This window comes from Syngnathus floridae, chromosome 3 (genome assembly GCF_059516105.1).
Source record: "Syngnathus floridae isolate MCC-2025c chromosome 3, RoL_Sflo_1.0, whole genome shotgun sequence".
NCBI lineage: Eukaryota > Metazoa > Chordata > Actinopteri > Syngnathiformes > Syngnathidae > Syngnathus > Syngnathus floridae.
In genome coordinates, this window is record NC_142415.1 from 11,522,275 (window position 1) to 11,547,252 (window position 24,978).

Here is a 24,978-nt window from a genome sequence, read left to right on the forward strand (position 1 = left end):
ATATCAGGATTATATCAGTACCACAAAGTAAATTGAATGAAATACAAAAAAGTTTTAATTTTAAACGTTTTTTCCTGTGTCGAATACATTTCTTTTGGTATTTCATTTCCAGGCCGAGTCATCTTCATTATCGGGTGGCATTTAGTAATGCATGAATCACTGAGAGCAGCTCAGTTACCCTTTTCAACACAACAACACGGTTTGGAGAAGCATTCTTTTATTCCAAATAAAATATTTGTTCATTTTCAACAGTTTATCTAATTCCATCAGAGCTCTGTAAAATGTAACAAAACACCTTTTGTTGCATCATGATTTCAAGAAGTACTTCAAATATAATTTCTCTTGCAAGGCCTTTTTACACCATTGCCGTTTTGGAGACACGATTACATTTTTTTTTTTTTTTAATCAAGTGATGGGCTCCCTCTCCAACAACTTTGGTTTTAGTACAAGAGGAAAAAAACTCACTATGAACATTTAAGAATCTTTAATTCACACTAGTAATAAAATTGCATTACATTTCATAAAATAAATGTTCCAGTTTATATATACAGAAAAAACAGACTGTACATACCCTCCAGTTAACCATTTCTAAAAGAAAACAAACCAGAAACTGATTTCACAAAACATACAAGCAATGAAGTGCTCAGCTTAGCAGGCACAACTGTACATCAACATTTGTAACTGCTCAGTGTTGGGGTGAGGGAGGGGCCAAAAGTTGAACATTTACAATAGAGTCCTCAGGAACTAATAAAGGGGTCTTAAAAAGTATTGCAGGCAAGCAGACAGACGCTTGTCTTTTTCCAAGTGCAGCAGAACATCCATGGTGTTGTGGAACGCGTGGAGCTGATTGTCGCTGCCACGGTACAAGGCTCCCACTATTGGACCTGCGACTCGAAGCTCCCGTTCAGCTGACCCTCCTCATAGTCCATTTGACACAAAATCATGTTGTTTTTAAGGAAAAACTTGTCGCCCACGCAAAACCTGTTGAAAGAGATAAACACGAGATGATTAGTGCCCACGCTGTGACAAAGTGATGTGTGTGTGTTTGTATCGCCGACTCTGAAGCAACTTGTGTGTGGAAATGTTCCCATCAAATAAATCTTAGAATCATTGTGGCTGCCTTGCAATAAGATCATTGACATTATTTCTAATCAAAAGACGGGATGTAATAATCACGGGCCAGACAGCGTTCCAAGTGCTGGAACAAACATAAACAACCAGTCGGTCTAATTGTTGGTATTTCATTATAATCATTATTGATTGTCAAAGACCCAACCTGGCTGTATGTTCACAATTGTCCTATTCCACTTACAATAAGAATTGTGAAGAACAGTGTCGCATGTTTAAAGGTATTGCCAAACCAAATTAAGAAACACACTCATCAGTCTGTAGATTTGGGAAATTAATGCTGAATTCAACCGTAGCAGCAAAGCAATCATTTGTACTTTGAAAAACAAAAGGTGCAAAGAGACGTGAACCGACGCCTTGTTCATCCACTTTGCACAGACACATTTGGGAAAAAGGACGACCAAAGTTCTGACATGCTAGAAACTCATTTGATGGTCATCATGCGAGTGGGACTCTCTTATTTGTGTTTGCCTAGTTTATGCAAAAACTGGAAGGCTGTCATATATTGTTTTAAAGCTGTATGTTAAAATACTCAAACTTTTCATCATTATATCATTGATCTTAGCAACACCTACTATACTATGATGCAATCCCTCATTGATTATAAAATTCTACGAAAATGCACTACCTTTGTAACTCAGGTGTCAGATTCACATTAATTTAGTTGTAGATGATGAGAAATGACACTTGCCAGCATACGGCGCTTGCATCTCACATTTCAAAAGCAAAGAATCGTCCGAATGACGGTCGTACCTTGAAAAACACGTAAGTCGGGTCACCGTTGTATCTGTTTATGTTAGTTCAATCGACAGATGTCAAGGGTAGCGAAGCTATAGCAGAACACAGGTTGGCTTTCGTTACATGCCATGCTGTTGAAACGGTCATTACTGTGCCAGGTGACACTGCGTCCGCCAAGTGAGAGGAAAGAGAGTGCGGTCATAATTCCCTTACAGCAGGTGTTCACTATGGTAACTGAACGTGGCCCGCACAAGGTTAATGGGCTTGTGCTGTGCAGAAGAACAGGGTCACAGCACCCCTGACAAGCATGCAAAGGACATTCTGCTCTCAGACTGGAGCCATTACCAACAGTATTCTAATGGGGAAAAACTATTTGGATATGTCATATTCTTTGTATAGGCTTTGTGTTCACCCCAATTTGATGCGTGTTTCATGACTAAGAAAAGAGCCTTTCACACCTGTGCCCATGCAGGCGGCGACACGGCTGCCTCTAAAGACCGACTGTTGCAGCGCCCTTGCAATTAGATTTACAGATCTAGCTGCAAACTGCTGCCAGTGTGTGACAAGAAAAATAATTAGCGGACCATTACAAACACAATGCGGTAACCTTTATTTTTTACAACAGAATTTCACTCTGGCTTCGGCGAGTGTGGCCCGCACTAATCAAAGCAGACAGTCGACTGTGTTGCACATGAAGAGAAAAGCTATTTCCGCACCTTATGATGTTTAAAAGCTATCGGCCGTCTTAACGCTCGTTTTTTTTTTAGATGTCTATTGCTTACCTCTGGTTACAAAGCTGACAGGCAAAACAGTCCAAATGGTAAACATTATCTCTGGCTCTCATCACCATCTCAAAGGCTGGGATCAGTTTACTGCAGGCTGCGCAGTTTCCCGTAGTACCAAAGAGCCTGCAAGACAGAGAGCACACACAGACACACATACACACACATACATACACACACACACATACATATGCACGCACGCAACACACACACACACACACACACACACACACACACAGATTAAGCCACCTTCCCTTTACATTGATGCAATATAAGAGCAGACAGAATAGACGAGCATAAAACAGCAAAGTGGAAAAATGGGGCAGAATAGCAATCATTGCATGAAATTCACAAATATTCTTGCTCTGTGTTGGAATTAATGAGAGAAATAAACATAGATCTTAATTCTTGCCTAATGATCTAATTAAAATGATCACATGGCTTTAATCGCCCTGCAAAAACAACAAAAACAAGTCAGAGGTAAATCATGTGGGTTGCTCAAATTATTTTTATTCTCCCAAAAGAAAAAGAACTGTTAATGTGTAAAGCAGCTGGGTTTTGCGCAAATGGGTTTGTTCTACAATGAAGCCGCATGTTAAAAGGATTTCTCGTACATGAATACCCTTTTCTCACTTTTAAGTTTTTTTTTTCTTAGCCATAAATATGTTCTCTCTATACATGGATGACTAAAAAAGAGCTATTCTAATTAGTGTTTATATGACTGACTTCAAGAATGTTACTTTCATAGTCTTGTTTACTTGTGACCGAATGCAATGCATAGCGTGCCTTTTAAATATTTTTTTTACTGCATTTATTTCTCTGACCAGAAAAAACAAACAGCATCTTCCTTTAAAATGTTGAGTACTTTAAAATAGAAAGTTTATAAAAACTTTACAGAACATATTGCTTAATGTTATTGCAAATAAATATAGATACAAGAGCCACTGTGCTGCCTGTTTTCGAAGATTCCCTCCTACAATGATCAGGATCATTATCAGGGTTCGACAGAGACCTCTGAAAAGCTGATCATTTGAATCCGGTGTGTTGTTTTCCTAGATAAATTACTGCAATTATGTGCAAACGAAGTAAGATAAAGTTTGTTTTAGGCACACAAAGAAATAAGCCCGCAAGTACCTTTTATCTGTCTGTATTCACACTTAATGTGGATTTTTATAAGTACTGATAGATTTATAAAGTATAACCTGTTGGGGAAAATGTCTGCTTTATAGCTTTTCAGGCAGTAATATTAAGTCCACATAAAAGCTTTCTCCCTAAATTTGTAGGGGCGCAGATTGAGGAGTCACCGTGTTAATGTTTTTGCTTGTCTAAGTTGCTCTCATTCAGTTGCTATCACCTTGTTAAAGAAAACATCCGTCCAGCAGCCCTGCTTCTAATTAGGGGCCATTGGCCCAGAGGAGTTGCAGGGAAGAAACAAGAGAGAAAGTGCCGTTATGTTCGTGGAGAGGGATTCATAGGGTGTAAAGCAGAAATACTGTGACAACAACTTGATGTTACAGTCAAATGTTTGCTACACCGTGCACATCTGCGATCCGTAGGAGAGTCGGGAAGGGATTTACCACTTCCTGTTACAAGATTTTTGAACACACTAGTGTGCTGCTTCACAGTTTCTTATAACACCACGATTAGCAATGCTATTTCTTAGCCCATTATTGCTGTTTTGCATTGTATCTTTTTCATTTATTGCAATTAGGTCTGCAGTGTACCCCATGTTTAAAAAGTTTAGTGTATAGAAATATCTATGATGGGCGAAATCCTGTGCCAGATGGTAAATGGACTGCACTTATATAGTGCTTTCATCTACACCACATGGTGCCCAAATCACTTTACAATGCGCCACATCCACCCATTCACACACACATTCATACACTAATGGGAGGCTGCTTCCATGCAAGGTGCTGCCGGGTCCACACTGGGAGCAAATTGGGGTTCAGCGTCTTAGAAAAGTTCATGTCTCTCCATTGTTCACATCGATTATCTAGTGTTATATGGCTACACACTAACACCAATCCAAAACAAATCTCCATAAACACGATGCATATGTTAAACTGTTTTTGCCACAAATCTGCTATGTTTTGGGATTATATTGGGTGGAGGATGTCGTAGTTTTCAGGAAAAAAGCTTTGGAAATAACCCATTTGTATTTTACCATTTGGCTTAGTTCCAATAATACTTAAACAACAACAGAGTGCCTGCCTGGTAAACACAGTTTGAGTTTTCTCATGAAATGTAAACTACACACTGAACCAGATCTATAAGTGCAGTGATCTTATTTAAATTATTATTATTATTATTATTCTGTGACATACACCAAGTTCACTGATGGTACCGTACATAAGCATGGCATGTCCCTTGATGTAACCTGACTAGTTTTGAATCTTGTAGAATCTACTTTATTCCCGCTAAGCTGATCTGCCTCTCAATTTTATTTGCTACGCGCAGGCAAATACTCTGCTTATTTTCTTCTCTCTTCACCAACAAATTGGGTGGCAAAACATATGAAATTGTGCTGATGCGAGTGTGTGTGCAGTATTTCCACTAGTAAATGATGAGTCTGCGTTGTAACATCAGCAGAGGTTCACGGCCCAATTGGGCTTTTTTTTTCCTGCTAAGAGGAGATAAGAGCTGGAAAGATATATTCAAACACATTTACATTCGGGTGAAGCTAAAAAGCCACTGGAGTTGAACCGAAAAACCCCACTCTGCTCTCTTGAGTGGAACCTGATGGGAAACTACAGAACAGAGTCACGTTGCACAAAGCACAACAGCCCGTCAATGTAACGCTCCAAGGTGTGGATATTAGCTGAGACACAAACTGACAATAAATAAGAATTGATCTTTAAAGTGGCTGAATGAACAAATCTTTATCTTCATGAATGCTTGGATATTACTCTGATTAAAAATCCATGACTGACAAATGAGGATTTAGCTTGTCAAGATCATTCTTAACATGCTGAGTGCAGCGACGCAAATTCATGCAATGCAGAAAAAAGTATTCTTTTCAGATCTTTTGTGAGTGTATCATTCAAACATCGTGTTTAATGCTTTAATGGCAGGAGTCAACTAGCACATGTAAATTAATCCCTCTTCTTATATGGATTGAATGAATCAATGTTCTCCAAAGAGAAGTTAGTATTTCCACCTAATGTGCAAGGTGCTATGCAAAATACATCTAATGACATCCCAGGACACTTAAATTTGTCAATCAATCATCTGCACTCTATTGAGGTTTGAAGCGTAAAAAAACTCATTAAATGTACACACTGGGATTAATTTATATGGATTGACTTGACCAGATGTGACAATAAGATTGCTTTCTTCAGTTTGTCACTGATTATGAAGACACTTGCATATTTAAACTGGGAAAATGCAATTTTAGCAACACCACAGAGTGCAGTGCACGACACCGGTGCAGACTACTAACCAGATTAATAAACGGATTTTAAGGGAACATTAACTGTGTTAGCGTTATAATGTCTGAGTTTGATCTTGTACGGGATGTCATTCGATTGGTATACCTAATGTTGCGATGGTACTATGCGCCGGATTGTGGTGTGTAAAAAGGTGATCTATGAGTGTTATAAATTATGAGCATGGTCACAGAACAATTAAACTCATATCTGTAGTCACCACTGCGCTATTGCATTTTGTATAGCCTTCAGGTACTTTTAAAGAAGCCTGCCATCAGGACATGACAGATTTGCCAAGAAAAACTCCTTGATGGAGCTATCGTCACCATCACCAGTTTGTGGATAAATTCTAATGTTCATTATCTTGGAAGCATTTTCCTCTTTCAGTTAATTATGCTGTCAGTTTGATGAGTGGATGACTATTATGTCCTCTCTTATATATGAAACAGGAGATTAAATTAATTCAGAGCAGATGATCAAATCACAACTAGATTGTCAAGCCTCTGGTGGAGTCATATGATACGGAGCCCTTGACATAAATGAAACACCTAATTAATATGTTATTATCCTTTCGTGATAACAGTAGGCTCGCAAAGAGGAAAAAAGGTATTGTATTTGTGAACTTTTTGCAGTGCAATCACTTGGAGGGCAGTGGGGGACAGTGGCACAGATGTATGTATGTGTGTGGTGAAGATTCAGGAACGCGTGAGTACATTCAATAAGCTGCTAATGCCACTGAAGGACAATCACAGATGGAGCTCCTATAATAATTAATGGGAGCATGGCAGGCTTCCAAACCCTGGGAAATAACCAAAGTGTGTTTGATCCACCCGCTTGTTTTTAATGTAGTGCAGAAGGCTAATTCAGTGCACAGATTTAGCTTCATTACTGCAGGTGAGGGACGCCTTCATCTTAGTTCACAGAGGAGGGAGCAAAGAGAAGGAGAATGACGGGATGGAGACTCACGACATGAACACAATCGGCACTACACACAAAGCAAGGTTTTTAATAGCAGTTAGTCAAGCGGCTTTGGCCATTAAATGTTGTTTCATTCTGAAGCGCAGACACTCCTGACCAATACCAGAGCATGAAACCCACTTTCTTTTCAAAAATCCATAATTTCCTATTAAGAATTCTTGATTTTATTCGTCGGTCTCCATTTTACGCCCCAGCTGTGACCTCAACATCTTGCCTGTCTAATGCTCGCAAAAGCGTTTCATATTTCCTTCACCGTGCCGGCGAGGTACTAACGAATATATTTTTACACAGTCTACACACCCCTGTCCAAATTTGTTCCAAAAAATGTGAACTAGATAAATAATTTAAAAAGTTTTTCCACTATTGATGTGAAGTCTAACCTGTATAACGCAACTGAATTCATTAAAATATCATTTTGAGAAGGTTAGTAAAAATAAAGGCAATAAAATCTAAGGTTTAGTTGTAGTAGACTTTTCATGACATCTTTCCTTGAAGAAGCCCAAAGATTTTGTGCAGAATTCAACCTTTATTTCACCTGACCGGAAAACATTTTGCCGTGTGTTTTGGGATGTTTATCTTGGGTCATTAAGATATTTTCCTATAGACTATATATAAACATGGCATCTGGACAGGGATGTAACTTTCTTCACATCCTTTGTATGTGGGATGGAGAGTTGACAAAGGTTCTCTAAACTAGAATATTTGTGGTGATTTAAAATGACGAGCGCAGTTGGAGTATGTGGCGGTAAATCAGAATAATGAACTAATTAAAACCTGTATTAAGAAGCCTGAGAGTATCAATGAGGGATTGGACAGACACGTGGGCAGAAGGGGAATTGGTGAATGGGGGAGGACAGTGCAGGGGAGGGGGGTTTAAGAAGGAAGGGGCGGGTAGCAAGGGCACCGGCATCTCTAAGGCAGCCTCTGGGGGATTCCCTCTCGGATAAGTGCTCCGATCTCATTGGGAATGTGACTTAACGCTCAGGAAATGGTCATGTTTAATTTAACTAGCAGATGGTAGGGGCATCTGAAGACTGTGCGTGTGCGTGTGCGTGTGTGTGTGTGTGTATGTGTGCGCATGTGTGTGCGTGCGTGCGTGTGTGTGTGTCAGGGGAGACAAAGACACTGGTGAAGCAACAAGGCCACCTTGAGGTTTCTCTCAGTTCACTTGATATGACATTCGTTGCACACCCCTTCATGTAAACAGAAACAAAAACAACAACTAACAAAAGAACCTGGGACAATAACAAAACAGTAAACATTCATTTGAGTTGTCATCTGTTTGTTGCAATCACATCAACAAAAGCAAATTTGTAAGTCCTTTGCTAACGAGACCGATAAGTATGAATCTTACCTTTTTTGAAAACACAGGACTTGGATAATATACACTCTGACCCTAGACTGCTTCTGGATGATATTGGTGGCCTGGACACCTTATGTTGTGTTTAGCACTAACACTGCTGCAGGTTAGACGAGCGTTTCCTTGACGGACTTGCCACACTTTGATTTTTTAACCACAGGTCCATATGAAATAATCAATACAGTCAAATATTAGTATTAGTATTACACAATATTGATGGCAGCAGGTTGGATCTTGCTTCGTACTTGGAAACGTATTTTCTGCTCCATAACGTAATGTGATAGGAGATGGTGTTTTTGTTTGCCTGATATAGTTGCCGTTTTGTGATGCCATTCGTCTACGAGTCAAATTTCAAATTGCAGCAAAACCGCAGTCATGCTCATGTTGTCCATTTTCAGCATTTAGACGCTAACAGTAATGTCTGTTTTGAGTTTTGTGGTTTGGAACAGGCAGAATAAAATGCTTTGAATCTTTTTTTCCCCATTTCAGAAAAATGTACCTGTAAAAGTGTGTACAAGAAAAAAGTGCTAGAGACTAAAACACTACCGTGGCAGGTTGTAGCATTATGAAATAAAACTAATTTGCTGAGATTTTTGTTTGGCTGTGACCTTGATCTGTTTTGAGTGATTGCTTTAGAAAAAGGCAAGACAAATGTTAAAATTTGAAAAAACATCCGTTTGCTTGAGCAATTGTTTTGGAACTTGTTGTTATTGCTTTTCCAAACAGGTAATGTGTTTCACAGGAGATGGAATACCATTGTCAAAGAAGTTCAGATGTAGCTTAAAGTATTAAAAAGCCGGTTCCGCATTTAAACTACTCTGCTGAGTTTTGTTTTTGTCTGGATGGATTCCACAATATCAAAAACGTCCAGAAGTTGCCCCGAATGCAGCCTGTGGTAAAATATCCACCTGCTATCCTCTACTAAAAGGCAAATAAAACTTTTGTGATCCTTTGACTTGACGTGTACTGCGTCGTAATGCTGCCTTTTGTGTTTGTGTCGACTGCGGTGAAGCGATTGAGTGTCTTTCTTGCCTCAGGTAGTCCCGACGACACAGGATAAGGTTGGCTTTCGTATAAAGGGTGGAGCCCACCTCCCCAAGGCGGCAGTCACAGCAGGCACATTTGAGACAGTCCTCATGCCAGTATTTGTCCAGGGCCTTGAGTAGGTAGCGGTCTTTAATCTTGCGATTGCAGCCAGCGCACCCCTTCTGTTTCCCTTTGGGCTGGACGGAGAGCATCGGCACACCTGGAGTGATAAGGACACAAACAGCCACGCGTGATTTACGGCCGCGGGAACCCGAGTGACTTTTCATGTTCTCTTTTTGATAAGCCGGCTGCTTCTGCGGGCATCTAAGCATGCCCTCACGTGCAGCCGCGGCACACCACCGACCTGCTTCATATGCATTAAAGAAAAACACTCTTCCATGTACAGTAGATAAACACACAGGTCGCATTGGACTACAAAGCCCTCACTCGTTCATTCAACGAAGAACACGCTGTAACACTCGTGCTACATGATCACTTGCGGCAGCCAAGAAGCGCAATCCATAATACATCAAATCTGGGATCTGTTTTGCTTATTGTGGTACTTACAGCAGACCGTGTAGTGCATTAGTTACCATTTCATCAAGCCCATTTCACTCAACTGTCCAGAGCTGTAAAAGCTCCTCATGGGCTTTGTTTGGTATAGATTAACATTAACCTTTTAAAAAGCCTCTGACCGCAAAACACGCTGCTACCAGACCCCAGTGAGATATGTTATGGCCTAAGTGCCTTTTAGCATACACTCACTCTACTTCATACACACACAGACACGCACGCACACACAGAGCACGACAGCCTTTACACTTATCTATGCTCATGTGTCTGCAATGAGTGAGCGCAAAGTTACCCAACTCGCAAATTGCCCCGGTGTCACGCAGGCCCCCTTTAAGTGAGCCTTTTAGCCTCCGAAAGGACAAATAAAGTCCATTTAATAACTGCACTAAACACTAATAGTCTATGTGTGGCTGACATTTGTGTTCGTACTAAAAGCCCCCCTCAGGCCACTGCTGGTACCGAGGCAGGGGCGCGCAGCTCCCCTCTGCAGCACTAACAGGTCTGCCACAGCTGAGAGCGCCACACAACAGCTCTTAAGACACTCTCTCACACACTGAGCTATTGATCCATCTAAAAGAACACACAGTGGACGCCACTTGCCACTCTTTCAAAATAGCCCCCCCCCCCAAAAAAATAAAAGTAAAAATTGAACACCCAGAGGTGAGGGAGTCGGGTGGGTGAACGTGGGGGTGCTGTCAGAAATTGGCATGTGTGGCGATCCACCTATAAAGGCCGAGACGTGTGTCATCGACTTCTGTGTGCCTCTGTTTCTATGCTTCAGAGATAAGTGAAGGAGAGCAAATGTCTCGTGTTGGACGATTACGCGGCTGGTGTGTTTGATTTTGTCCACGTGCTGTTTGTGCTTGATGCCCAATTGTAAACTCAGCTTCACTTTGCGCAGTGTTTCTCTCTGCTTGTCATGTTTGCCCTTCAAAGAACTGTTTTTGGGGGGATTGTGTGTGTTAAACAACATTGATTTCTGGAGGCTATGTCTTCTTTACAAACATAAAAACATGAACCTGTACAGCAAGGATGGGACGTTTGAAAGAACATCCTTGGAAAATTCAAGCGTTATTGTCAATTTGTTCATTGGAGACGGAGGGAAAACTGTGAAAATGTGTCTTCTTCCATAACATTTTGTTCAAAATTGTTTTTGAAGAATTCTCTAACATTTGTTTAACTAAAGAAATGCTGTGAAGAGTAAGAGCAGAGCAAAAAAACACATAGAGACAGGCAAATTATTCTGTGGCTCCGAGCTAAGACATCACAGTTAAATACACAAGCCAACTAAAACAAACTCTAATCTGCAGACTTTGGTTGACAAAAATTAACTTGTTGGCATGTAAAAGTTGAGCATGTGTAGTAGCACACTAACTTACTCTGTCTGGTGGACTCCAATTCACATTCAGTTTGTTATGGAGGATTACAAATATTCTTTTTAATTTCAGGAAAAAAGTATTTACCAAATTTTGCTCACTCACGGTTTGATTAGTGTAGTCAAAAGTATTGATACATTATCACATTTATTTGCACAAAGTGAAAAGTGGTTGTCTTAATTTTTCATTTTATTTATTTATGTACTTACATTTTTTAATTATTTGACAATTATATTTAAATGATTATTTATCAGCTAATCCGTTTTCATGTCCTACTGTTTATTTATTTTTCTGCAGCAGCTTTCTGCTTGTTGCTAAAAAGTAGTGAGTGACTTTCCCTCAATACACCAAAAAGTAGGGTTTCGTGTTTATAACCTTTAAGATATGAAATCTGAGCAATACGCCGACTGACGAATAAAATGAAGCTAATATTTTACAGCCAGCCACTTACAATAGTCAAAGAACTCTATAAATTGCAGTCATCTGCATCAAAGGTGAAATAACTAATCGTATTAGTCACTGGGCTTTCAATATAAGTATGTGGTCTGGTAGTGTTAAGTCATCTCATTTGTTTATCAGATGTGAAAAGTATTGCAGCTAATTGGTTTGGTTCTACAATGGAATCCATCAATTAGTTTGGCCTTTCCTCCATCCCACTGTCCTCTAAACAGACCTCTTGAAGTTGCCTCATTATGATCACAAAAACTTGTTATAAATACCAGTGTAAGGTGCAAATGAAGCTAAAAAGCTTCAAATTCAAGCCGCAGTGGCTGAGGGCAGACTCTTCTACCTGCATTTCATGGCTTGTTAGGGGAGCTTTCTGCAGGTATGCCAACCATCCTCTTCTGACAGGCTTCCACAGAACTACAGAGCAGTCATAATGAGGGGAGAGAAAATGACTGTGCGTGTGCATGTGTGCGCACGTGTTTCAGTCTTTTGAAAAAGAAAACATTTAAGTCCCTTGGGGATGACAAAACTCTTTTAATTTGCCTTTCATGACAACTAATTAGGAATTCCATTCAAAATCTTTGCTTTAAATAAGATAACTAATTATACAAAAAGGTCGTTCCTCCACCTCTTGAGAACTACTCCTAATTGGTTGAGACCGCCACATTCTTCTTAAACATATCACGTGTGTGTTTTACATCCTGCTTGAAAAGGCCAATGCTTCCAAAGATTAACCTATCCTGGAATGACTGGATTCTGGCTCCGCTGGATGTCTGCTTGCTTTAAAGCCCTGCTGAACTCATCAATGTAAAACACCAACAGTGTCTTTAATGTTTGAAGTCAGTTACACATTCATTTTGTCTTGCACATGGCCCAGTTGTTTGAGAGATGAGCCAGCATCAACTTTCAAGAATTTAACAGGAAATCAGACTATGCATATACGGTGGACCGTTGCTGTGTATAGTGAATTTACGCGACGGTTGCTTATAATTACGGCTGAAAGATTTTTAGTCTAAATAGCATTTCAAATCATCTTCAAACATTGCTGTATCCCAAAAATATTTTGAAATTTTCTTCAGAAAGACATTTCCTTACCGCTCAACACACTGGGGTGTCAATTGAGGTAGAACCGATAGTCGGGCAACCGGTTCACAGACGGAGTTACAGTAAGTAAAATAACCTTTCATTTGACTGTATAGTCAAGAAAGGTACAAGGTGTGTCAGAAAGGTTTCAGGATGTAAAACTTTAACTCCAAACTCCAAGTTTTCCTAGAGTTTTTTTCTGCCACGCCTTCATGCAAGGATTCTTCTAGGATCTCTGCATCTCCGTCATTTTGATCTCGAGAAAGAGGGACAAAAACAATCACGTGCAGCCAAGTTGGGAGAATAGGGTTTCTTGCTTTGTATCCAAGGAACTGTCAGATGCTCAAAATAATGTGAGCAGTTGAATTTTCATTTGACATACTGGTTGATTATCTGGCTTGGACTGAAGGGGCAATATGTAGTTTGTATTTTACTTATTTATAGGTGGTGGTGGTGGTGGTGATGGTGATACACTCACACGCCAGTCTAGGAACTTTTCTGTTACCTCGTATGCATCGCCACATCTCTTTTCATTTCACAGGATACATTTTATCCGTCCAAGCAGAGCGACACAACTTATCCGCCCTCAGAAGGAATTAAAATGCCATTAGTAGCGTTTGCCAAGGTCTGTCATGGCTCTCTTCTCCCATCCATTCACTTGCTTTAAGATCATATCTTTCAACAATATGTTCTATAACTTTTTCTTTTCCAAGCAGTTTGCCAGAGCATGTATTTTCCATTATGGCGATAGCATCCGATTTTCTGCGTTACCCTATTTAGAATTTACAGCTAGCACTGATCATCACGGAACAGTTTTGATGCATTGACGGATTTAAAAGAAAATGCATTCTACCGAGCACTCAATGGAAAAAGCTCGCAAGTGGAGAAGTAAAACGATCTCACATGCGTGTCAAGACCCGCATGAGCCGCTTCAACAATTATTGATGAAATACATTTCTGAGTTAGTCTTAGGATTTAATTGCTGGTATTTCACTCAAACACTCTTGGCCACCACATTGATGTGTCATGTTCTTTGTTTAGTTTTGATTTGAACTTTGGTTTATTTTTTCCATTTGTCAGTGTTATGTTTTCCTGGTGTTCTTTGTATGTGTGGTGAGATCATTGTTTCCACCTGTTCTTCTTAGCCCCACCCCTTGTGTCTTCCAATCAGGTCCCTCAGACACTTGTGTCTTGTCCAGTTGTTCCTCATAGTTTCATAAGTTGGTTTGTATTTAGTTCTCTCCTTTCTGTTCAGTCTTTGTTGGGTCACTATCCTTGGTCATATGCGTTGTGCTGTCCATATCGTCCCTTATATTTTGTTCTCCTGGTTCTTGAGTTTTGCCATGACCTGAGGTGCCTTGTTCTGTCTTAGTTTTTTTGTTGTTGTTTAAACCCTTTTTGATTGAACCCCCGTCCCCTCTGCCTCCCTGCACTTGGGACTTCCATTCCCCGATACCTGACATGATGCGTTTCAAAATTTAATTTGCATTACTTTTTGTAGCATGACCTTCCAATAAAGAGACAAAGCAATACTTAATATGCTGAACTATGCAAATATTTCGCATCTTAATGATGACCAAACTGATAAGTAAAATGGTGCTGTAATTGCTGAATAATTTACGGTTAATTAGCTTTTTTTGATGACCTAATCAATCATTTGCAGCTCTCTTTTGCATGCCTCATTGTGCACAGAGTACAATTGAAAGGAAATTGATGCATACTCTCAACATCCTCCTACACTTGCTCCCAACGGAACATCTGTTCTTTATGTCACTCAGCCTTAATAGCAGAGGGGACACTTGCCTCGCCTTGCATTTTTTGTTAAAGGCCATTTTTGATCAATTAAAAGTTACGATGCAAGGCACCCTGTGCCAGTTCACGGGGAGTTAAAAGGTCTTGATGAGACTCGTTCAGCCTTCCTGACACATGGCAAGGGCGGTGGTCTTTCAAGGAGGTGGAAGCTGGCCCCGGGTGGGCTTTCTCCCAGGGGCCCCCCAATAATTCCTCGCCGCAGCTGCAGCAAATATGAGCCACACGCCGTGGAGATGCTTTGGCAAATTACATGCCGCACGTTCCAAAATGGGCCCATACAGCCGAAACAAAGTGCATTTGTCGTCATTATCTGTCAAATGTCTGACCTCAACGTACTCGTAAATAAGACGTCAAGCGCACATTGATTACCCAATCACCCCTCAAAACCTATTTGATATGTTAAGAGTAAACAGACTGCAAAATCAGAATGCTGATATTGCGACAGCCACTCTAGAAGGAGTAAAGGCTAATTTGAGCCTTTTAAGTTTTTGTCCTCACTGCCAAAGGTACATCGATGGGAGTACACAATCAAATTCATCCGAGGACCCGAGTGTCTGCTCCAACCGTTAATGGGGAGCTCATGCAGATGTCTTGCCATTGTGCGCATGAATCAGCCCTTTTCATTGGGCTTCTGTCATTGCTGTAATTGAGCCCATGGACACGTTTCTCCACTGCCAAGACAAAAACACGAGACATCTGTTAATAATATCTGCTGCAAAACACATGGCAGTTGAAAGCAGCCTGATGAGTGCGTTTGCAATGATAAGTCAAATAAAGAGTACTGATTCACTGCGTGATTCATGTTCCCATCCTTGGTTGGGGCGCGTGTGAGCTCCGAGTCAAAGAACAGAAATGCGTGAACACACGGAGGCAATCACACTGACGCACACTATTAAATTAGGCACTTTCTCACTGAGCCCAAGTCAATATTACATTTCATACTTAGCGTGTTTTTTCTATTTTTTTTTTTTTTCTCTCAAACGCAACCCTGTGAGAGCCCTCTATGTTACTGTACGGCACAGCTACATTTCCAGATGGTGCCGTATGAATGCCGAGGTCTGTGAGGTGATTTCTGGGACTGTATGCATGCTATGATTACAACATAATTAACACCCACAGCAAGTGGGAGCGAGCAGACAGAGCTTGAGCGGATGAGGAGGAGACTGTTCATTAACAAGATGCACTCTCTCAAACTTTGCAGCTTGCTGCGGCTAATAAGGCCCGGTGAAACGGAGCCCAGCCGTCCCTCGCATTGACCCTGGCACTGCCTGGGATAAGGGAAGGTTTTGTCTCCCGGAATAATTGCTCTTTTCACATGTTACAAGTGTCCTGACCCCCACTGTCTGCAGCCACTTTTCCTACCATAATTACTCCTGATCCGCTCCAAATGAGTCAGCCGCATTAGGGCTGCAATAACACTGGCCCGGCTTCAAGCGCGGCATGGGGAGTCTCAGCAGAGCAGCCTGGAACAGGACTGCCTTTTCTCCCGGCCCACGGTCATTTCCATCACGTCAGAGGTGCATTTCTTACACTTGAAGTCAGCACGAAGGGCCTGGGCCCTTTTTCTAAGGCGTACAGGCGGCATTGTTAGCTCCCGGTGTTCACGACACACTGTGGTTTGGCTGCAAACTCCATCCCAATTAACGGGAAAAACTTCATTAGGGTGTTTTTTTCCACACTTTTCAGCCCCCTATTATTTTTAATTTATTCACATGGGGTTAATTAAAAGAAATGTATCACAGGGATATGCAACAGCTTTCTAATTAAATTCATTGCTGGGTTTTTTTTAACACGTGAAACTGGCAGTTTCCAAATTATAACAGAAGGGGACTTGTTCCTTGCTCAGAAGAAGGGGAAGATTACGGCTCAGCAAGGTAAGCTGTCAGGAAATAAGAGTGAAAGAGTGTGAGATGGCATGAAAAGGAAGAAAGGATGGCAAACATTTACTCTACACATCTCTCAACAGATAAATCACAAACTCTTGAAAGATGGATGAATTTACTGGTCCAAATGCCAGCTGAAAATTGAGTGTTGCATCTTGCAAATCAAATGTGGTGATTTTGGCCATGAGTGAAAAAAGTGGGTTTTTTCTACCACTTTTGCCTGAAGCTGATGAGGTCATCTCGACTATTATCTACAGTACTACTACTATGCAACCCAATTATACATATATTGTGACAATACACATACGCCTCATCCTCTGTGACGACCGACTAAAATTACTGCAGCTGACTTAGTATTTTTGACTGACCCCATTCATGTCCATGTGCACTATACTCCCCCCGCGTGGTCAAGACGCATACACCGGAAGTCGATTAAAGCAAAGCGAAAAATGTAGCAAAACAGGTTTAAGATTTTATGAATTACAATATTATATTTATTAAAAAAATGATTACAGCGTGTTTTAGGGCGAGGCTGGAAATTAATTTCCATGCATTTCAATGGTGAAATGTTTGAGACACGGGTGTTTTGAATTTGGCTAGTAACTGTATTTCAAATCCAAACTTCAAACTTCAAGTTCTCCCCATTGGAGGAATCACCTTGGGGTGTAACATAGTTTCCAACCGTTCTTTGCCCCACCTTCACAAACTCCTTGAAGGATTCATCTGGGAACCTCCGCAGCTGTGTTATCACGGCCTTCTTGATATTGTCAATGTCTGACCGCCTTGAACGTTGAAATGAGAGGGAAAAATTAGTCTGGGAACTTTTCTGACACCACCACAGCCATGTACGCAATTCTGCCAAAACATTTTGAAAGTTTAGACTGGTCGAAACCCATTTTAGTCCACATCAAAAATGCATTTGAGGAGGGAATTAAATGGATCCCTCAAAAGTGTGTGTCGGAAAGTAGCGTTCAAAATCCCCCCCACTTCCCGGCAATTACTGCACACTTATTATTGCTAAGGAAATGCTAGGAGACAGGTGTGTCATTCAGGGTCCTCAATGTGTCAAAAATGGTCTTGGGGGGAGCAGGAACACTACACTACAGTGCACCCAGGGAGGCACTTTAATCCTGAATAATGCAGATTCCCCACAGGGGGCAGTTATTTAACTGCACAGGCTTCTAATGTCATTCGAACACGTACTTGCACACCTGATGGGGTAAATAATGAGAGACCTCGCTTGGGCGAACATTCAAGAAGATGTTCGTGAAGACAGTCAGTCAGTCTTCTAAATGATGAACTTGATGAGATTTGTACTCGCCAACCATAACGGAAGGCACCATAAGATCCAATAGAAAAGCACCGCTTTGGCGCTGATAATGCTTACATGTGAGGTTGTATTTGTCTAATAGACATGTCAATTATTTTCTGCAATGGTCAAGGTGTGCATGGAAGTGTGTGTGTGTGATTTGCCGATTTATAATCACAAATCACTAGCTTCATTTGTTATGTAAATACGGTTCTCAGATCAAAGGCATGCGAGGCAACTGTCTGCATTAAATCAAAAACAATTTAAGCAAATAAAACGCGTTCACAAAGAGATACTAATTTAGAGTAGTGTGGTCATTTGCATAGAAATTTGTTGTAGCAAATATAATGTGTTTAGCATTGATTAAATCAGTAACTGCAATATCCAAACTTTGATAAATTAGATTTAACAGGGTCGAAACTTACACCTTAATCAGCATTTTTAATTCAATGTTTGAGACTTGATTTAGTGAAGGTCATCCTGTGAGAGATTACTTCTCAGCATGTTTTCTTTTATATGAGCCAAGGCACCCAAGAGTGATGTATTTACCAGGAAGATGGCTGTATGATTTCATAAAAGGAGAACCCCACAGTGCTCTTATCACTTTAATTCTCATTAGAAATAAATTCTCAAAGAAAAATTTGAATAAATGAACATGACATTTTGTTTGTCTAAAAACGGAGCTGGAAAGGTCATTTCAAGTTGGAATTAAACTATATGGATTTCAAGGGTGTCGTAGTGATACGTTCGCAACACAAGATTCATCTAAGGATGCTGCATTTAATGTATACAGTATTCAGTCAAATCTGTTTAGATTTAAATTGTTGACATGTCATACAAAAATGACACATTGCCTTTCTCCATTAGGAATAGCCTTTTACCAGGTTGACAACATGGTTGTCCCGTATTCTCTATGAAATGATTTGGTGCTTCTCTAGACTTTTTTAAAGACAACAACTTGCAGGAGGAATAATCATCATGACGTTGTGTAATTTGTCGCCAGGGTGGAAAAAAATCACGACTGAAACAAGCGAGTTACTCAAGTGTGTGTTTGTACTTTGGATCCATCACTACAGTACTAATTATTTCCCACACTAAAAGCAAGTGGCAGACACGATCTAAATTAGAGCAAGCGATCCATTCTGCTGGCCTACCTGATATTGATAAACACTTTTTTTGGAATCACTAACTAACAATGGATGGCTCGCACATTTTCAGTAGGGGATTTTCTGCTTACGCAACATCGACATTCCTTCTGAGCGTGTCTGTGTTTGTTTCACTTCAAGCTGTAATACATCAAGCGCCTACAACGTCCTTTAATTGTGCTTTAAAAATATTGAGTCGTCTCCCTGTGTCAGCAACCTCCACCAAGCGCGCATAGAAGGGAATATGATGTTTGTTTGGGTGAGACAATAGGCAAACACAACTCGGCACATTTTAATTGAACTTGAAGGGGGGCATCTGGTGGCAAACCAAAACAGAAACCATTACTGGGGTGCCTTGAAATAAAAACGTCTTCAATTATCTTCACTCGTATCTCAAATATTTTTGGATCGATCCAGACTTTGTCTTCTTTGTGATCTCCAGCTGACAACCACTAATGTAAATTATTGCCACCTACAGGACTGCCGTGAAAGTTTTATGACTATTTCAGTGTAGCGTATTGGTTCTCCTGCGTACAATTAGCGGCACTTGCTTGTATGTGCGACCACACAGGGCGTCGTTTCTAGGAAAGGGGGATGGAGGAAGTGAATGAGATTGGGTTGATGGTTGGGGCCCGCCCCCCCTTTCAAGCTGCATACAATAGCCGGAAGACCGCAAACCTGCCCCTACCTGGCACTATAGTCCAGTGGACTGAGTGCACTTATTCACTCCTGGGGTTGTCAAACCTCTGAATCGTCCTGATGAAAATGTCACGATTTTCCATCAAAGTGTCAGTGTAATAAAAACCGTGGAGAGTGACAACATTAATTACAATGGTTGGACGAAACAGAAGGTTGGACAATGGCTGCCGAAGGCCTCCCGGAGATCATGGGTCCCCCGCTACGCACTGATGACAGCAAGCCTTACATCCAGCCTGAGGCAATAATAAACTGGATGCTCTTACGACTCAAGAGTGCATAATTGAGTTTTTGCATCTTGCTGATGAGTGTAGCCGTTTGCATCTGAGGCGAGCGAGCGGGCGGGCGGGCGGGCTTACTCGCTAACACGTGTCTCAATTCAGTCTCTTTAAATTCATCCAAGATTGTGGGAAATGAATGATACACATATTGCACACTTGAAAACGTAGAACAATCACACATGATGGGGATCAAGAGGTTTAATGGTGACAGAGGAAATTACCTCTAGTGAGAATTCCGCCGAATTCAACACATATTGCTCACAAAAGGGTGCACGTGTGACTTCCTGACAACAGCTTTAGGATATTAGTGGCAGTCAAAACACTGAAAGCACAACTCACTTGCAATGGAGCGGAGAAAATGCTATTATGACATGGCTGTAGATCAGCCCATGTATATGATTAAATAAATGAGAAAGCTCCTTTTCATGAATAATTGCAAATGGAACACAAAGCTGTTAACCCAAAATATGATGGACTTGGTTGCAAGAAAAAAAAAAACACTCCTGCTGACTTGTGGGTTTGTAATATCGTTCAGGCCCCAGAGCTCACAAACCTGATGTACTGTAATTTCAATATTTGAAATGGGCAAGTTTAATTTTGAAGTAAGCGCAAACCAATAAGCTGAGAAAATAGCAAACACCAGCGAGCAAATTACATTCCTGTGGAAAAGTGAAAAGACTTAAGCAACATATAAAAGTAATCTCCAACTGGAAATTAGAAATCAACCCCGAGAAACCAAATAACAGAAAAGAAATATTACTGTCCACTTTCTGAATCAATATAACATCGCTACAAGACAGTATTACCATGGTAACACCGGTAAAGAATGAAGCAATTCTTATTATTTCAAAATAAAAATGTGAGCCTGGAGCCCAAGGTTTATTACAGCAGCTGACAGATCACCAGTCTGTGTTCATCTGAAGGATTGCTTTTCAATCACACGCTTTATGAGTGTACACATTTTCCAGGACAGTGTGATAAGGGAGCCGTAAATTAACCAGCGCGAGGGAACCAGAAACTTATCAGTCGCTGGAGGATTTGGCTTCTGCTTAAGGTCAGCGTACACTTAATGTGCAGCGGTGACAGAACGGCTGAATATTCCGCCACGCGCGTACATTAGGTCATTCCAGAGAGGTAAACATGACCATGTTTTACTGTAACTTGATGCCTTGCTCAAAGGCACGTCAGTTCCAAGTCTGACCAGAGCAATTGAAACTTTTCACTTGCGTGCCAAACTTGCAAAACTCCACTTCGCCCTGTGTCTACACTTTTACACGTGCGTCAACTCTCAGCATACACTCATTGCTTCAGACTGACTTTGGAAATTGTGGACAAGACGGGCATCGTGAGCAGGTGCGAATGTTGAAATGCCATTATTTGCGGTTTGATCCTGGGAAGCTCGGGAAGCAGCCGATCTCAACTACTGGCGCACGAACGTGTAATAAAAAAGGAATTTTCGTATTATGTCGAACTTAAGGTGGCATTTGAACAGCCCCTCACATACCGCAAGATACCACAAACGGTTACGGTTGTACTTCTTCGCCGCCTTTATTTCCTATACCGGAGACAAACTATTGTTGCACTTTCCAAAAAAGAGAAGATCAGTGCCAAGATACAAATAAAATTATGTGGCTGCATTTTGTGGCTTTCTGCGATTTTTTTTTTGTGGTCAATTTACTTGTGAAGTCGATTTCGGGTTTCTCAAATAAGAAACTATGAAAGGCTACTTTTGAATAATTATTTTTCTTTATTATTCTTAACTTTCCTAAAAGTTAGTGACGATAGAAAAATGGTTCCGGGGTGACACTTGAGAACCAGCGCACAGCGTTGACACATTGGGAGGGACTTTTATCAAAGTCAAAGTCAGTTGACATCTGTCAAACAAGCACCCTGCGCCTCTTTATCCGCCACATAAAGAATATGAAGCTTCATGCAGAAAAGCAGACTTGTAATTAAGAACCCATTAAAGGCTGTCATTACGTGGCCACCCAAAATTGCCACCTTCCTCGAGCAAGCGCCGAGCGGATGCATTAGGCGAGAAGGTTGAATTGACAAGCCTATAACTTTACAGCCAATAAACGTTAAGAGGCACCGTAATGAGCCAGACCAGATCGGAGCAGCTCTGTTGCCAAGCGGGCCGAACTGCGGGAGGCGCTGGCCGTGTCCGGCAAATAAAGGGTGAAGCTTTTAGGCAATGAGCAGCAGGTGATCTCAGCTTTTCTGCAAGTCCTAATGCTCCTAAAAGCCACTCTCCCTGGTTCTGTAATTGGGCATCAGTAGTTAATGTAGTATTGACTGCATTACATGCTCTTGTGCATCCTTTCCCACTAATGCCATTTGCATCACCTTGTACATTTACCATATTGCTTAGCCAATAACTGTTAAAAGCAATCCGGGTCATGAATCATATAAGGAACTTTTAGCCGGACAGACATCCAAAGCAGACTATTTACAGTTCAGTTAATTTGGATACATTAGCCGCACAGCATGGATGTCGCCGGAGAGGCCAATTTATGTCTTTGCCACAAAATCTAATGGTTTTGTGATGCCTAAGTGAAAGGATGCACTACTAAGAGATGAGAAATATCCATTTTCAAACATAAATAATGGGCTCCAAATGCATCCATTACTCACAAAGAGCCCTAAAATGTGCAGAAGCGTTATATGCTGCAGTTGGTGAAATAACACAAATTGTTGTATATTTATGGCGCATCTCAGCGGGGTGGTCAGCAAAACAAGCTTGGGGAGACTCTTTAAAAGTGTCACAAGAAAGAAAACTTGCTCTCAGACCTCAAAGTGCTCTTTGCCATGCACATCTATGATGTCTGCTTGAATATTAAAAGCGTAACACATTAATGGTTTTAATGCATTCACAGTACACTGAGCATCATTTAGACCTGTGGACCAGCATGTGATAAATGCACTGCACGTCTCCGCGTCAGCTTGAATCCAAAATGGAACATCATTAGAGAGGCGAGTTTGAGTTAAATTAAAATTAATTAGATTGCCTCGCCCATTAACCCAAATACATTGAAATAGATAAGTAATGCAAGTGGGCCTATTTGGATGGGAAAAGTGAGTCAAGGCAGCGCGGCGTTATCCATAATTTGCAATCAAGTTAAAAGCACTCTGCTGTCATGTGCCATCCCGGGGAGGTTGTCAGAGGCTGACTGCCTCTTAACAACTTCACCCAGGCAAAAAGCACTTAGCAGGAGACTTGAAGCTCTGCACATCAAGTGTAAATAAACATTCCATTCTCTTTGTGCATTTGGAAGAGGAACTCTGCGTGGGTACATCTCAACTTCGGGATGCAGCGGTGTTATACACAAGCACAAAATTGTTGGAAGGGGGAGAAAACATGAAATTTAGGAGACTTGCTGTGGTTCGAGGCTCGGGGAAGCTCTAAATGTGTTGCGAAAATGTCATCCAGTGTCCTGGATGTAACATCCAAGAGGCGGGGATGTTACTCACCCTCTTCCTTGTCCAGCACCATCGTCCTGAGGAACGAGGAGTCCTTCCCCGGCCGATCCGTCCTTGGCTCCAGGAGGCTGCGCGGCTCGCTCCGCTTGGAGCTTCTCACCGGGATTGTCTTGATGTCGCGGTGCACAGCGCGGGCTGTGCGGCGAAAGCTTGACTTAACCAAGCACCTTTTCTCTCAAATTAAAAACGACAGTAACGCTGACTGCCTTGGCCGGATGCGCGTCTCGCCACTTGAGCTGCAGCCCAAATAAATAAGCCCAAAGCGCTTTGAATGACTTCCATGCGAATAAAAAAGGCGAATAGGCGGCGTGAAGCTCGACTAAATGTGCCGTGCGGTGCGCGCTGGAAGGCGGATAAAGCGCACGCCGAGCTGGGCTGAGCTCGCTCTTCTCCGGGATGTTAATATGCTTCCCCTCTCGCTCTCATTTGCTCCGAGACGACAACTACATTCAAACAAATCCAATTGCAAATGTGACAAAGTGCTCCCACCGCCTCTGTGCCCGCGTCTGTGCGCGACCCGCTCCGCTCTGAGCAATAAATGCGCCGCGCACGCTTCTTTGCTGCGACCCAAGGATTCCCCTGTTAATTAAATCAATTCATTATGCTCAGATCTGATTAGCAGCCCTTCCCCCCTCTTTGAATCAATTATTCAATACACAAACATAATTGCTTGTGCCAGAGGTGTCTAAGTATTAGCTTATTTAACTCCAAGGACACTAATTACCCCTAGGGCAAGGGAACTTTTCTCATTAATTCTGACAAAACACAAAAGCACAGCTAAGGGAAAGAGAAAGTGCGTGCGCGGGCGCGCGTGATAGAGAGCACGCACACGCACGTAAGGTTGTATTGATGCGCGTGTGGACGCGCGCACGTCAAGGAGAGAGAAAGGGGGGGGGGGGGGGCGAGAGAGAGAGAGAGAGAGAGAGAGAGCCAGAAAGAAAGATGTTGCTCCATGCTATACAATGAAATGCTTTCATTATGCTCCTCTTCTTATTTTTCTTGCAGGAGTAGAATTAAAGTGTCTAATTGTGGTCTGCTTAGCAGTTAATTAGCGTCGGACACACTTTTATCATACATGCTGCACAGATAGGCGCAGCAGATGGGCTGACTTTTTGATTAGTGCCGTGATAGGAGGTTCACTTTCAAATCTGCTAATATAATTGTTGCCTGTCATTGCCAAGATGAAAGTGTTGATGTTGCATGTCGGTGCCTTAAATAGCACCACTTTCCTTTGCCCTGCAGAGACTGTTAACCAATTAATGGTGAGATCCAAGAAAGATTAGCCATTTAGGAGAGCTGGGAGGAATAGAAGGACAAGAATGTTGGTTTGTCAGCAGCCAGCAGGCCGTCCATGGTGTGAGCTTGCTCAGTCTGTCCATGCCTTCTGTTACATTTTGCACCGCATATTTTATGTTCTCAAGAGCTACTCTGTCCACACAAAGAAACATTTCCA

General features: G+C 41.5%; 1 protein-coding gene across 1 annotated transcript; it reads right to left on the minus strand.

The window, feature by feature from the left end:
• Positions 1 to 200: 200 nt before the first annotated feature.
• lmo1 (LIM domain only 1) lies at positions 201 to 24,291 on the minus strand. Its single transcript, XM_088371714.1, has 4 exons — positions 23,517 to 24,291; positions 9,447 to 9,660; positions 2,649 to 2,774; positions 201 to 981 (listed from the first exon to the last, which is right to left on the minus strand). The coding sequence occupies exons 1-4, from the start codon at positions 23,536 to 23,538 to the stop codon at positions 876 to 878; spliced, it is 468 nt and encodes a 155-aa protein (XP_088227840.1). The 5' UTR covers positions 23,539 to 24,291; the 3' UTR covers positions 201 to 875.
• Positions 24,292 to 24,978: the final 687 nt, after the last annotated feature.

What these genes read in the sequence shown, in the direction of transcription:
- lmo1 (XM_088371714.1), bottom strand. Translation starts at nt 23,538, where the DNA reads ATGGTGCTGGACAAGGAAGAGG. An exon ending in GGTGCTGGACAAGGAAGAGG is followed by an intron (nt 9,661 to 23,516) that starts GTGAGTAACATC and finishes TTATCACTCCAG; the next exon opens with GTGTGCCGATGCTCTCCGTC. An exon ending in TGTCGTCGGGACTACCTGAG is followed by an intron (nt 2,775 to 9,446) that starts GCAAGAAAGACA and finishes TCTGTCTTGCAG; the next exon opens with GCTCTTTGGTACTACGGGAA.